This window comes from Neomonachus schauinslandi, chromosome 7, assembly GCF_002201575.2.
Source record: "Neomonachus schauinslandi chromosome 7, ASM220157v2, whole genome shotgun sequence".
NCBI classification, from domain to species: domain Eukaryota; kingdom Metazoa; phylum Chordata; class Mammalia; order Carnivora; family Phocidae; genus Neomonachus; species Neomonachus schauinslandi.
Window position 1 is genome coordinate 93,678,939 of NC_058409.1, and position 13,140 is coordinate 93,692,078.

A 13,140-nucleotide genomic window follows, 5' to 3' on the forward strand; every position below is an offset into this window, starting at 1 on the left:
CTCCTGGGCTGTCTTGCGGTTCAGTTGAAGTAATGCAGGCCATGCTGAGCTCTGCTCGCTCAGCCCCCTTGTCCTTCCAGAGCAACTTTAGAGGTCATCTGCCTACTGTGGTGGGATCACAAGACAGCAACTGCAGTGAGTCACCATGAGGACGAGCCGCCTGCCTTATTTGCACTGTGATGTGGAAAGCTCCTGAGATTGTAGGGCTTATTTGTTATCTCTCCTGACACAACCCACTATCGCTTTCCTTGTAACATTGCCTCTGTTACAGCTTACACCACACGATTCACATTGTCTTCTCCATGCTGGCAAGCATTTAGTTTTCTTTCTCTCTCTCTAGTCTACTCACTCCATAGTGCTTGGCATAGAGTTGGCACTTAGCAAACACGTTTTTTAAAAAAAATGTATAATATTGGTTTAATTTGCAGCCCAAATACAGAGGAGACTTAAATCCAAGAGAAAATTAAAAAAAAACAAACCAAAAAACAAGTTAGTTATACACAGGAAAATGATGACAGTTGTAAAATGTAGCATTCCCCTAAGGAATGAATGAAAAACTTCATGGCCCCATTTGACAATGGAAGTCAAGATCGAGGGAAAAGAAATGTCAGCACTGGAGTTGAGGAGAGAAGAGCCTGCTTGCCTTGTGCGGACCCACAGGTACCCATGGTTTAGGGGCTGCAAACTTCCCTGCCCTGGGCTCACAAAGAACCTGACTAAAAGGACACTCCCTGGTTCTCTTCATCCACAGCACGCTCCACCTTTCTTTTACACCTTCTTCCAATTGCTCCCCTGCAATTTCCAGGAGTTGCTTTTATTTCATTCACTAAACAATTTATGAATTGAATTAAAATAAATGAGATGCAAATAAATTCCAGGCTTTCTCCCTCATTTTCAAATTACATTTTCAGTCCACTCAACCTGTTATAATCTCATAGTGATTTTCATTTAAGAGAGCTAAATGGATATGTGATTATTGTTACAGGAACTAACACCAGACAATTAAATGTTGAGGTGTTGATAGATAAAGCTGTGTTTTGATTTGCATAAACATGATGCCAGCAAATCTAACCCTGGCAGAAATTCAGTTATAAGACTTGCGTGCCTAACTTCTGCTAATTACCACAAGTATCATTATTAAGATTTTTAATATTCAGAGTTGGGATTATAGCCATTTTATTTTAGGGCCACATTTATCTTTATTTTGAAAACTTAGTCAAAATGCATAACTGATTTATTAGAGAAAAAGCACGATTACTACTTATAATCAAGTTCTACAGTGCAGCATATCAAAAATCAATTACACAGCCCTGAAATCCAGTCATTAAGGATTTAGCTACTAATCTCATTTCATTTTTGTCTTTAGGAAGATACTGCCGTTTGCAACTTTGCAGATACCAGCACAGGAAGAAAAACATGGGAGACTGCTGATAACCTAATGTGAGGAATGAAGCTCCAACTAGACAAAGGCAGAATCTTAATATGGAGTGGGCTGGCCCTGCCGGGAGGTAGCCTGGCCTGGGTGGATTTCAACCCAATAACAGGCCAAAGTTATTACCCAAGTGTGATTCCAAAGTAGTGGTTAAACCCTGCCGTGCTCCATTTACTTTCATCCCAACACTCATCTTAATCTGCAGTTACTTTAGTTACTTACTAGTGCACTATCTGTCCCTCTTGTCCCTTTCCCCACCCCTGACGAAGCTGCAGGAAGGTAGGGATTTTGCTTAGGGTGCCATATTGATCTCCAGTGCTGGCTTGTAGTAGGTGTTCAGTACATATGTGCTGAATTTGATGAGGATTGGGATCCCTAGGATTCCCCGCCATGGGGGAAGGGGTTAGCATGATGTTAAGAATCAGTCCCTCCTAGCACCAGATAAGTGACTAGGGCAGGACCCAGATTATCTGGATGACTGTTAATTTAATCCAGAAGCCGTGGGGCTTGGTGGTTAAGGATATTAGCAAGTGAGCCAGAAACAAAGATGGAACTGGGACTGTGTCCTGGCTGTGCCATTTTCTAGCCATGGTGCCTTTGGACAGGTTATGTAGCTTCCCAGAACCTGTGTTTCCTCATCTGAAAAACAGAGGTAGGTATCCCTATGGGGCTGTTGAAAACAAGTAAAGCATTTAACATAGAACTTGTATCATGAAAGTCCTCAATGAGTGTTGTGTGTTAGTTTTTTTGTGGATAAGCTGCCTAGTCTGGGGAAGCTACGGTTGGTTAAAACTTTCTGCCATGGTTTGCTTGTGATTTCCTCTTGGGAAGCCTTCCCTGATCACCTTAGGCTGGGTGATATCTCCTCCTCTGTGATTCCATCCAGGCCCTGATGCTCTGCTCATTTAACCCACTGGATTATCCTGCATCTATATATTCTACTGGACTGTTAACTCCTTGAGGGTAAAGAGTACATTATAAAATTATCGTTCTTCCAGTATTCATCACATTACTCAGCACACAGTAGACACCAAGTTTTTGTTGAATTGGCCAAAGAGTGAAAGTCGAGGGAGAAGATGGCAAGTGTGACAAGAAGACTGAAGCTATCCCAAGCTAGAGCATAAGGTAAATCCCCACCTCTTTCTCTCCTAGGAAATCGACACTTTTTTTCCCAAAGGGATATGGCTTCTATCTTCTGAGAGAAAGACTTGTCTTTCCCATGGAAGAAAGGAGTAATGGAGGCTTGGGACCTGGGAAATTTCCTCAGCTCCTGAGGAAAGTGTGGATCCCCTACCACTTAAAGGTGACAGATGGGGTGGAACCACTTACCCGGAGCTTCCTGCCAAAGATAGTGACTTTGCCTTTAATCTGTTCCTTTCTTAGGCGCCACTCAATGGAGTTGAGGCCATTCTCCATGGGCAGGGAGATGTTGCAACGCCCAATGGTGGGGGTGATGGTGCCCGCTAGGACGTGGGGCTCGCTGTGGAAGCTGACACCCATCCCATTGGCATACATCACCCTCAGGGTACCGTTATTACAGAGCTGGTAGCTGTTCCGCACTTGATCTGGAGAAATGTAAGTGGGGGTGGGGATAGGGAAAGAAATTATCCATTCTGTTAGTCATAAGAGAACAGAACCCCTATTTTTACAGGTTTCCATGGTACTTTGCAGCTGTCAGTCTAAGGCTGCCTTCAATTAGCACACATACAATGTTAAGGTGAGTAGCAGAGATGCTACTGATCCGTGGAAAGAAAAACATTATTAATATGTGGCACTCCAGAAATAATTATGCTGTGATATTTTTCTTCTACTCACTGAAGACTATTAATAGTACCTTTAAAGATGTCTATTGCCTACACAATTTGTGTCAATCAAATCCCTAATCTTTAACATATATATTTTATCTTAAATGGGAAAAAAAGACTATTTTTTTTCCTTTTGCCTACCATCTAACCTGGAAGTTGATGGTCTAGCTACAGATCAGATCAAGAGAAAAAGCAACCTTCCTGCCCTTCATGCTTCTGCTGCTGACTCCACCATGATGCCACCTCTACTCAAGAGAACTCTGAAGAGATTCAAACAGCATAAGGTAGACTGAGCTAGTGGGTGCTGATAACATGCGTTTATCTTCCCAAAGGAAATCTACACTAGTCAATCAGACTTGTGACCTTTTTTCTTATCAAAAAGTTCCAGGAAGGAAATGTGTCTGAAACTCCTTTTACAGATATATTGCTTCCTGATTATTTGGGCAAAGGAGTCCACTTGGCTGGCTTCTGAGACGCTGGCTTTTGGGATAGTGAGCAAATGTGTATCTGTCACTCCTGAAACTGTAGCCATCATGCAGAAAGACAGAATCTACATCATTAATCATTTGGCAGAGCAGAAATAGAGTCATTGAAACAGGCTCTGTCGTGGGATAATAGTCCAGAAATGTCACCATTTATCTACTGAGAGGACACTTTTATCCTCTGACAATGGGCTAGCCCACTGACATTAAAGAAAAATTAATCTGCACAATTCCTTTTCTTGCCAGCTCCTGTGCTTGTCCTGGACTGTGTGTCATGTCAAACAGCACTAGTAACTATGGGGTGGTCAGAAACCTTTGAGATCCCGGTCTTGGCAAGAGATTGCTAAAGGGCTCTGATTCCAGGACAATCAATTCAACAAACAAGTGCTTGGAAGAAGAATCAGAATGGGGTCAAAAAAGGAAGATATGAACCCAAAAGGATAAAGAGCCTTGGAGAAGGTACCTATATGTGTTGGGTTGGTGGGGAGTGCTGATGATGGAGAGGTAAGAGTGAGTGGGGATGACAACTGACATTTTCAGATAAGTATGTAGACATTCCCAAAGCTCTAGACATTTCATTTAGTATAGATGACATTCTCTTGAATCTGATTAAGTCATTTTCTACAAGACTGACCTCTTGTAGAATTTGTTTGCTGTGGACACTTGACTAAAATAACAAGCTAATGGGTATTCCCAGTCTCTGGAAGTCCTCCCAGCCAAGCCTGGGGTCCATGGGTGAGTTTAGTGGGCAGGGGGCTTACCTTGTACCACTGTGTAGGAGGCCTCCACTGAAGACAGATTGGTAATGACGGTGACATCATCATCACGGTTGGAGTTCTCAATGTCAATGGTGATGGATTTCTCCATTTCCCGGTGCAGACTGGTCACCACCCCCGTAGGGCGTGTCACATTGGTCAGGCGGCCCTCGTGGTCATAGCTGGAGGACAGACACACAGGTTTGGAAGCACAGTTACTGGAGCCGAAGACTTTCCCACCACTCAGAACCACACAAGGGCCAGAGAGACTGGAAGATGGAGTGGCTGGGTAGTGTATCACACTGAGGCTCCTTGTCACCATCAGCAAGACCTGGCATTGGAGACCATCTATGTCCTTGCTCTTCCATACTCCTATAACCTCATCCCACTTGCCACTTCATAGTCTTGGATAGTCAGCCTGGGCCAAATGCCACCTCCATGCCTTGGCTCAAGCATAGCAGGTCTGGCCGCCTATACCCCTTTCTCTGGCTGTATAGCCCCAAACCAACCACAGTACCCCAAGCAGCCTTCTTAGACTGTTTTCCCATTGACTCACTTGACCTTAGCACCCAAGTTTAGGTATACCAGTAATCAGTTCTGTTGCTAGAAAGTTGCCTGAGATTGGGCCCTTCTCCTTTATGTACATCATCTTTTCTCTTAAACTGTGGAGTTATTTTTTCCATCTCCTTTAGCAAAAAACCTTGCTGTTCCACTTGGTAGAATATTTTCCCACATTGTAATCAGAAAGCTTGGACCCTCCATAGGCCCTAGGAAAGAGACTTGAGCTTCCTCCGATGAGATGTTACTAGAGAGGGGAGGAAGGGGGAGCAAAGAAAGTAGTTTACTTGGCCTCTAGGTGTGTCCCTCTGGACTGGGGACAAAGTTGGTGGGTTCTGAGTGATGGAGACTGGAGCTTGTACAGCATGTAGGACAGCCAGTGAACAGAACAGAACCATGGTGGCTTATTTAACTTTGTCACGTAGGACAAAAAAAACAAATATGGGGGCTCCTGGGTGGCTCAGTTGTTGGACGTCTGCCTTCGGCTCAGGTCATGATCCCAGGACCCTGGGATCGAGCCCTGCATTGGGTTCCCTGCTCCGCGGGAAGCCTGCTTCTCCCTCTCCCCCTGCTTGTGTTCCCTCTCTGTCAAATAAATAAATAAAATGTTAAAAAAAAAAAAAGCAAATATGGATGGTTCTTGGCAAATGGTTTCAGAATAAAGGAATGCAGACCTGGTGAGTGATTTGAGAAAATGTGATAAGAAATTTTGCTTCTGGGGATGTTTGAAAGCTGAGAACAGAACATTAAGCTGGATGGCCAGTTGGACAAAGGGGGTGGGGAGGGGAGAACTTCGAGCTGGGAGCCCAGCTTTTGGCTCTACCCTCATCATTTGCCCACAGCACTAGGCAATGGGTGGTGCAGATACTACATTATAGTGGTTACACCATCAGGGCTTTCCAGGTAAAACACGGATGGGACTCAGGCTCTCCCTGTCAAAGGGACTCCCTTTTGTCCTCTTCTCTGTTAAGGAAACTGCCTCTCAGACAGGTGTCCAAAGATGTTAGTGACAAATTAGAATAACCTAAATGGTCATTCATCAGAGATTTGTTAAATAAGGATGTATCCATAAAGTAGAAACCTCTAAAGCCATCAAAATTGATGACAGTGATTTCTATCAGTTAGAGTGAAAAAAAAATGTATATATTATTGAGTGGAAAGAGTAGAGCACAGGGATATATTCCCCTGATAGTAGAAGAAAGTCTCTCAAAATATAGACATCTCAACATTAACGATAGTTTTTCTGCATGTGTTTGTATGTTCCCGTATTTTAGGAATTATTTCTAACCAATATGCCTGACTTCCATGTCTTATGATTAGAAACAAAAGGTATTTAAATGAAATAGAGAATAAAAAGACAAAAGATCAATGAGACTAAGAGCTGGTTTTTTTAAAAGATAAAATTGACAACCCTTAGTTAGACTCACCAAGAAAAAAAGATGAGAGGGCTTGAATAAAATCAGAAACGAAAGAAGAGATGTTACCACTGATACCACAGATATACAAAGGATCATAAGAGATTACTACTAAGGAGTTTCAATCAGTAATCAAAAGCGTTCCAACAAACAAAACTACAGGGCCAGATGGCTTCACTGGTGAATGCTACCAAACATTTGAAGACTTATTAATAGCAATCCTTCTCAAACTCTTCCAAAAAAAGAAGAGGAGGGAACTATTCCAAACTCATTTTCTGAGGCCAGCATTACTCTGCTACCAAAACAAGACAAGGACAACAAACGAAAAGAAAATTACAGACCAATATCTCCGATGAATATAGATGCAAAAATACTCAAATCGTATTCATATTTAAATTACATGTAGAAAATCATATTCAACAGTACCTTGAAAGTGGGATTTATTCCAGGGATGCAAGGATGGTTCAAAAGATGCAGAAAAAGCATCTGACAAAATTCAACATCCATTAATGATAAAATCTCTCAACAAAGTGGGTATAGAGGGAATGTACCTCAACATAATAGAGGCCATATATGACAGATCCACAACTAACATCATACCCACTAGTGAAAAACTGAAAGCTTTTCCTCTAATATCAGGAAAAAGAACAATTAAACAAGAAAAAGAAGTGCATCCAAATCAGAGAGAAGTAAAACTGTAACTGTTTGCAGATGGTGTGATATTACATATAGAAACAGAACCAATAAATTCAGTAAAGTTGCAGGATACAAAAATCAATATATAAAAATCTGTTGTGTTTCTATACACTAATAACAAACTAGCAGAAAGACAAACAATCCCATTTATGATTGCATCAAAAAGAATAAAAAAAACCTAGTAAGAAATTTAACCAAGGAGGTAAAAGACCTCTTATACTGAAAGCTATAAGACATTGATGAAAGAAATTCCACATTCATGGACTGGAGGAATCACAATGTCCACACAATTCAATGCAATCCCTAACAAAATTCCAATGGCATTATTCACAGAAACAGAACAAATAGTCCTAAAATCTGTATGGAACCAGAGAAGCCTCCTAATGGCCAAAGCAATATTGAGAAAGACGAACAAAGCTGGAGGCATCATGGTTCCTGATTTCAAACTATATTACAAAGCTATAGTAATCAAAACAGTAGGGGATGGGCGTAAAAACAGACATACAGGTCAATAGAACAGAATAGGGAGCCCAGATATAATAGGGAGCCCACACACGTATGCTCATTTAATTTACCACAAAGGGGTCTAGAATATACAACGGAGAAAGGACAGTCTCTTCAATAAATGGTGTTGGGAAAACAGGACAGCCACATGGAAAACAATGAAACTGGACTGTTACATAAAAATTTACTCAAAATGATAAAAACCTTGAAGACCTGAAACCATAAAATTAGAAGAAAACCTAGGTGGTAAGCTCCTTGACGTAGTCTTGGCAATTTTTTGATTTGACCCCAAAAGCAAAGGCAACAAAAGCAAAAATAAACGAGTGGGATTGCATCAAACTAAAAAGCTTCTGAACAGCCAAGGAAACCATCAACAGAATGAAAAGGCAACTTACTGAATGGGAGAAAATTTGTGCAAATCATATATCTGATAAAGGGTTAATATAAAAAAACCTTATACAATTCAATAGCATAAAAGCAAACAACCCGGTTAAAAAATATACAGAGGATCTGAATAGACCCTTTTCCAAAGAAGACACACAAATGGCCAACAGGTACATGGAAAGGTGCTCAACACCACTAATCAATGGGAAATGCAAATCAAAACCATGATGAGGTATTACCTCACACCTATCAGAATGTCTGTTATCAAAACCATAAGAAATAAGTGTTGGCAAGGATGTGGAAAAAAGGAAACCCTTGCACACTGTTGGTGGGGATGTAAATTGATACAAACACTATGGAACACAGTATGGACTTTCCTCCTAAAATTAAAAATAAAATTACCACATTATCTGGCAATTCCACTTTAGGTATCCATCCAAAGAAAATGAAAACACAAACTCAAAAAGATATCTGCATCCCATGTCCACTGCAGCATTCTTTACAATAGTCCAGATATGGAAACAACCTAAATGTCCAATGGAATATTACTTGACCATAAAAAGAATGAAATCTTGCAACTTGTGACAAAATGGATGGACCTTGAGGGCATTATGCTAAGTGAAATAAGTTAGAAACAAATACCGTATGATCTTATATGTGGAATCTTGAAAAAATAACCTGAGCTCATAGACACAGAGAACATCTTGGTGGTTACCTGAAATGGGAGATAGGTAAAAATGGGGGAAGGGGGTCAAAAGGTACAAATTTCCAGGTGTAAATAAGTAATTGGGATGTAATGTACAGTATGGGGATAGGTAATAATACTGTACTGCGTATTTGAAAGCTGCTAAGAGAATAAATCCTAAAAGTTCTCATCACAAGAAGAACATTTTTGGTATCTCTGTATAATGATGGATGTTGACAAGACTTAGAGTGGTGATCATTTCACAATACATACAAATATCAAATCATTATGTTGTACAGTTGAAACATATCAATTTTAACTCAATATAAATAGGTAAGAAAATATGGATGGGACTGAGGAGATTATGCTAAGTGAAATAAGCAGAGGAAGTCAATTATACGGTTTCACTTATTTGTGGAACATAAGGAATAGCATGGAGGACGTTAGGAGAAGGAAGGGAAAAATGAAGGGGGGGAAATCGGAAGGGGAGATGAACCATGAGAGACTATGGACTCCGAGAAACAAACTGAGGGTTTTAGAGGGGAGGGGGGTGAGGGGATGGGTTAGCCCTGTGATGGGTATTAAGGAGGGCACGTACTGCATGGAGCACTGGGTGTTATACGAAAACAATGAATTGTGGAACACTACATCAGAAAACTAATGATGTATTGTATGGTGACTAACATAACATAATAAAAAAAAAAAAAGGAAAACAGTTCTAAGTGTTTGCGTGTGGGGCGCCTAAGGGAGTACTCGGTACCAGACAATATCCTCAACTCCTGCAGCCAAGCAGGGACCGTATGAGGAGTTCCATGACCTGGGATCCAGGCAAAGATTTAATTCCAATGCACCTGGACACGTATGGTGGTTCCAGGTGCTGTGCTTCCTTATGAGAACCGTAGTAGAAACTGGAGATTCTACTTTTGGGGAACAGAGGATTGGGGTTGAGGCCAGGATCTCAGGGGTCATGGGAAGAAAAACAGGTTATGTTCTCTTTAACTGTCAAAGAAGAGTGAGTTTCCTACAGCTGTACTTACTTGCCTGTGGAGTGAGTATCTTCAGATTCAGGTCTCTTTGCAAATAAGTCTACCATAGTTGCAAGGAGCTATGAGTTCCAGTAATGGGATCTCAAGGCCACTCAGTGGAACCACTGCAGCTTTGGCCTGTGTGGGGCTAAAGGGGCGCTTTTGACTCATTTATTCAGCAAGTATTTACTGAGTGCCTACTGCATGCCAGTCATTGTTCAAGACACTGGGGACAGGACTAAGAACAAAATGGATGAAAATCCCTGCCTCCATGATGTACACATGATGGACAGGGCAAAAATAAACCATGATTTAAAATATAGAGTATGTCAGATGGTAACAAGTGGTAAGGATTAAAATAAAGGAGGGAGAGAGAGAGAATGCACGTGCATAGGGGTGGTTGTAATTTTAAGTAAAGTCCTGGGCCTTTCAGGGACACAGGCTGTTCTTCCCCAGCTGACCGTGTGTGAAAGTACTACAAAGCAAAAGGAATTCACCATCTTTTTAGGAGCAACAAGAAAACCTAACACATTTGAACTCCTACAATTGAGAATTTGTGACAATTGGATTTATCCACATATTCAAAAAGCAGCTCTTCAAGAGAGAAAACAATCACACAGTTTCCATGTAACTTGTGAACCTCTTTTTTTTTTTTTAAAGCATCCTGCCCATATTTTTATTCAACTAGGGACCCCTCCTGGAAAATACTCCCCCAGTTAGAGCTAGCGTCTAAAGGTGCACCTAAGTCCGAACTTCTTTATTATGGTCTCTAAGTCAGGCCTAATTCAGAATGGCCTCCTGAGAGTGACATTGTTTTGTCCTCAGTCATGTCAGCCAACAAATTATCTCTGAAATGCACTGGGTCCTTAGGTGGGACTGCTAGAAGGGAAGGTGAAAATCTTATAGGTGTTTGGGTTATGGTAGAGTTTTAGCCTAAGTTGGTGTGAGAGCTAAAGATGGCACTCAGATGGTGCCTACAGAGGCAGGGTCACTGGCTGGTAAAGTTTGATCAAGTCCCAGTGCCCTGAAGGATGCTAGGATGCTTCCGAAATTTGAGGAGGACAGCTTGGCCCAAAGGGAAAGAGAGCAAGGGAAAGCAATTCTGCAACGCAGGAAATTTCCAGCAGGTGGCAACAGCTTCCTTTCCATTCTCCCAAACCCATTTGCCTACCAACTGGAAATGAAGATTCCTGGACTTAGGAGTGATCAACAATGGGGTCTTCTGTTCTCTCTCTTGTTCCCCATTCCCTCTGCAACAACCCTCCCCAACTTACTAAGTTCTCAGCCAGCAGCAACACCTCGACAGAAAGCAAGCAAGGACTCCAAATGCGAGCTTAACCAGATCCTTCACCATCGCGGAGAGCCAGATCCTTGCAAATTCCATCCCAGTCTCGGCAGGGCCTGGCGAAATCACGCCTTAACAATTTTCCCCAGCCAGCATCCCACTGGTTAATACCTGCAGCAGTAGGCAGTGTGACCAAGCACTGCCCGCAGGAGTGATGGAATACAGCTTTTTTGGCACAACAAACGGCAGGACTATTAAGTATGAGATAATTGTTAGGGGAAATATGACCAGCTCTCACATCTTTTAATATACGTAGCACTTTATCTGTATTGATCTGCTTCTGCTAAGGAGGAAATTCAGAGTTTATCTACCTGTCTGTGCAATCAAGTGTGTTGCTGGACCTACTGGCAAATTACGGGAGTCCCACCAGGATCTTGCCTTTTAGATTCTAATTTCCGCACCCATGGCAAACATGAATAATCAGCAAAGTTAATGAGCACTTGCTCTCCCAGGTGCTGTGCATGTCCAATATCCTGAAGCTGGAAGGGCAAGCGGGCAAAAGAAATCGGACAGCCCTTGTAGGGAGGATGTTCAATATCATAGACCCAACAGTGCAAATCACTTAGAAGTCAAGGAGAGGGGACATGAGTATCTTGAGGCCACAAGTTGACATTAAAGTCAGGAAGACAATGTGACTAAACAATATTAAAAGCTATGTGGATAGCCAATCCTGCTGCTGGCTAGGGTAGGGTGCTGTCGAGAAATACTTAACAAATGTACTTACTCATAGAAAGTTGTCCATCCTGTTTCATCACTCTTGGTGGCTAGGAGGCCAGTGTTCCCATCATAGGTCATGAGGCCAAGCTCTAGATTCTGCGTGGACACGACTTTGAGACCACCGTTAGTGCCCACTGTGAGGGTGATGATCTGGTTGTCAGGCATGAGCAGGTGGCGGGGCATGCCACTACTGTCCCGACGGATCTTCAGGGAATTGCCGTTATTGTCAATCAATTCAGTGACATCATTGTCGGCACTATAAGTGAAATTGTACAAGTACTCCCCAGTCACCAGGCTCACAGTGTACTGGTGGATGCCATCGGCATTGAAAACATACAGCTCCTGTTCTCCAGGGGATGCAGCCTCATACTGGTTGAAAGCATTAAGAAGGGGCTTGTTTTTGCTGACTGCCCTAATCCGAATATTTCCAAGGTCTGCGATGTAAATGGTACCATCTGGAGCTACAGCTAAGGATGATGGGGAATTCAAGATGGCATCGGTTGCATAGGCATCATCTCCCGAGTAGCAGTTGCAATTGACATCGTTTTTGCAGTCACAGTCTGAGGCTGCCCCAGCTAGAAGGCAGATCTCCCCGTTGGTTGTGACCTGGCGTAGACGGTTAATCTTCTTCTCATCTGTCTCAGTGATATAGAGGACCCCGGTGTGGGAAATGGCAATGGCACTGGCCGACTCCAGCGCAGAATGAATGGCTAGTTTGCTGAGTGAATAGTCAATCCCAGGAACCTGGCAGTGCATGGGGCGTCCTGCGATGATGCTGACTTGGTGATTCTCAGTGATTCGAAGGATGACGTTGTTCTCGAGAACATACAGGGAATTGTCCATGGGGTTGACAGCGAGGTCTGTTGGCCACTCCAGGCGAACCTGTGGATGACATGGCATCAAATTAAGGAGCAGCCTCTAACATGCCCAGTGTTTAACTGTGAGGCACATATATTGGTTTTACGCAGCGGGGGAAAAAAGACTTACTTTTTTACCCATAATGTATGAGAAGTGCCCATCACCAAACCACTTGCCCACTGCCCATGTCAAGTGGACACGATGAAGAAGAGGCCATGTAACAAACATCTCCTGTGATATCATCTACTGTGGCTAGAGTAGGTCACCAGCTCTACCCATGATGCTCTTCTCAGTCCCAGAAGATTGGACCAAGGTCAGAGTCATCATATACAGTTGTACAGGTAATTCACCACACAAGGGGCTAGTGTAATCCATCCCGTCCTCTGCTCATCAAGCCATGGGCCTAAGGAGGCTATGTTCATTTAGAGGCAGCACTTTTATCTAATACACAAAAGGAGCCATGTTGTTTGGACCCAAGG

The 13,140-nt window shown here is 42.5% G+C and overlaps 1 protein-coding gene across 3 annotated transcripts in view; it reads right to left on the bottom strand.

The window, feature by feature from the left end:
- TENM2 (teneurin transmembrane protein 2) overlaps positions 1-13,140 on the bottom strand; it is a 923,271-nt gene that overhangs the window by 44,630 nt on the left and 865,501 nt on the right. For all 3 annotated transcript variants that reach the window (XM_021701194.1, XM_044917119.1, XM_044917120.1), the window contains 3 exons: positions 11,811-12,685; positions 4,481-4,656; positions 2,762-2,997 (listed from right to left, as the gene is read on the bottom strand). In XM_021701194.1, coding sequence (XP_021556869.1) covers positions 2,762-2,997; positions 4,481-4,656; positions 11,811-12,685 — 1,287 coding nt within the window. The remainder of the gene's footprint in view (positions 1-2,761; positions 2,998-4,480; positions 4,657-11,810; positions 12,686-13,140) is intronic.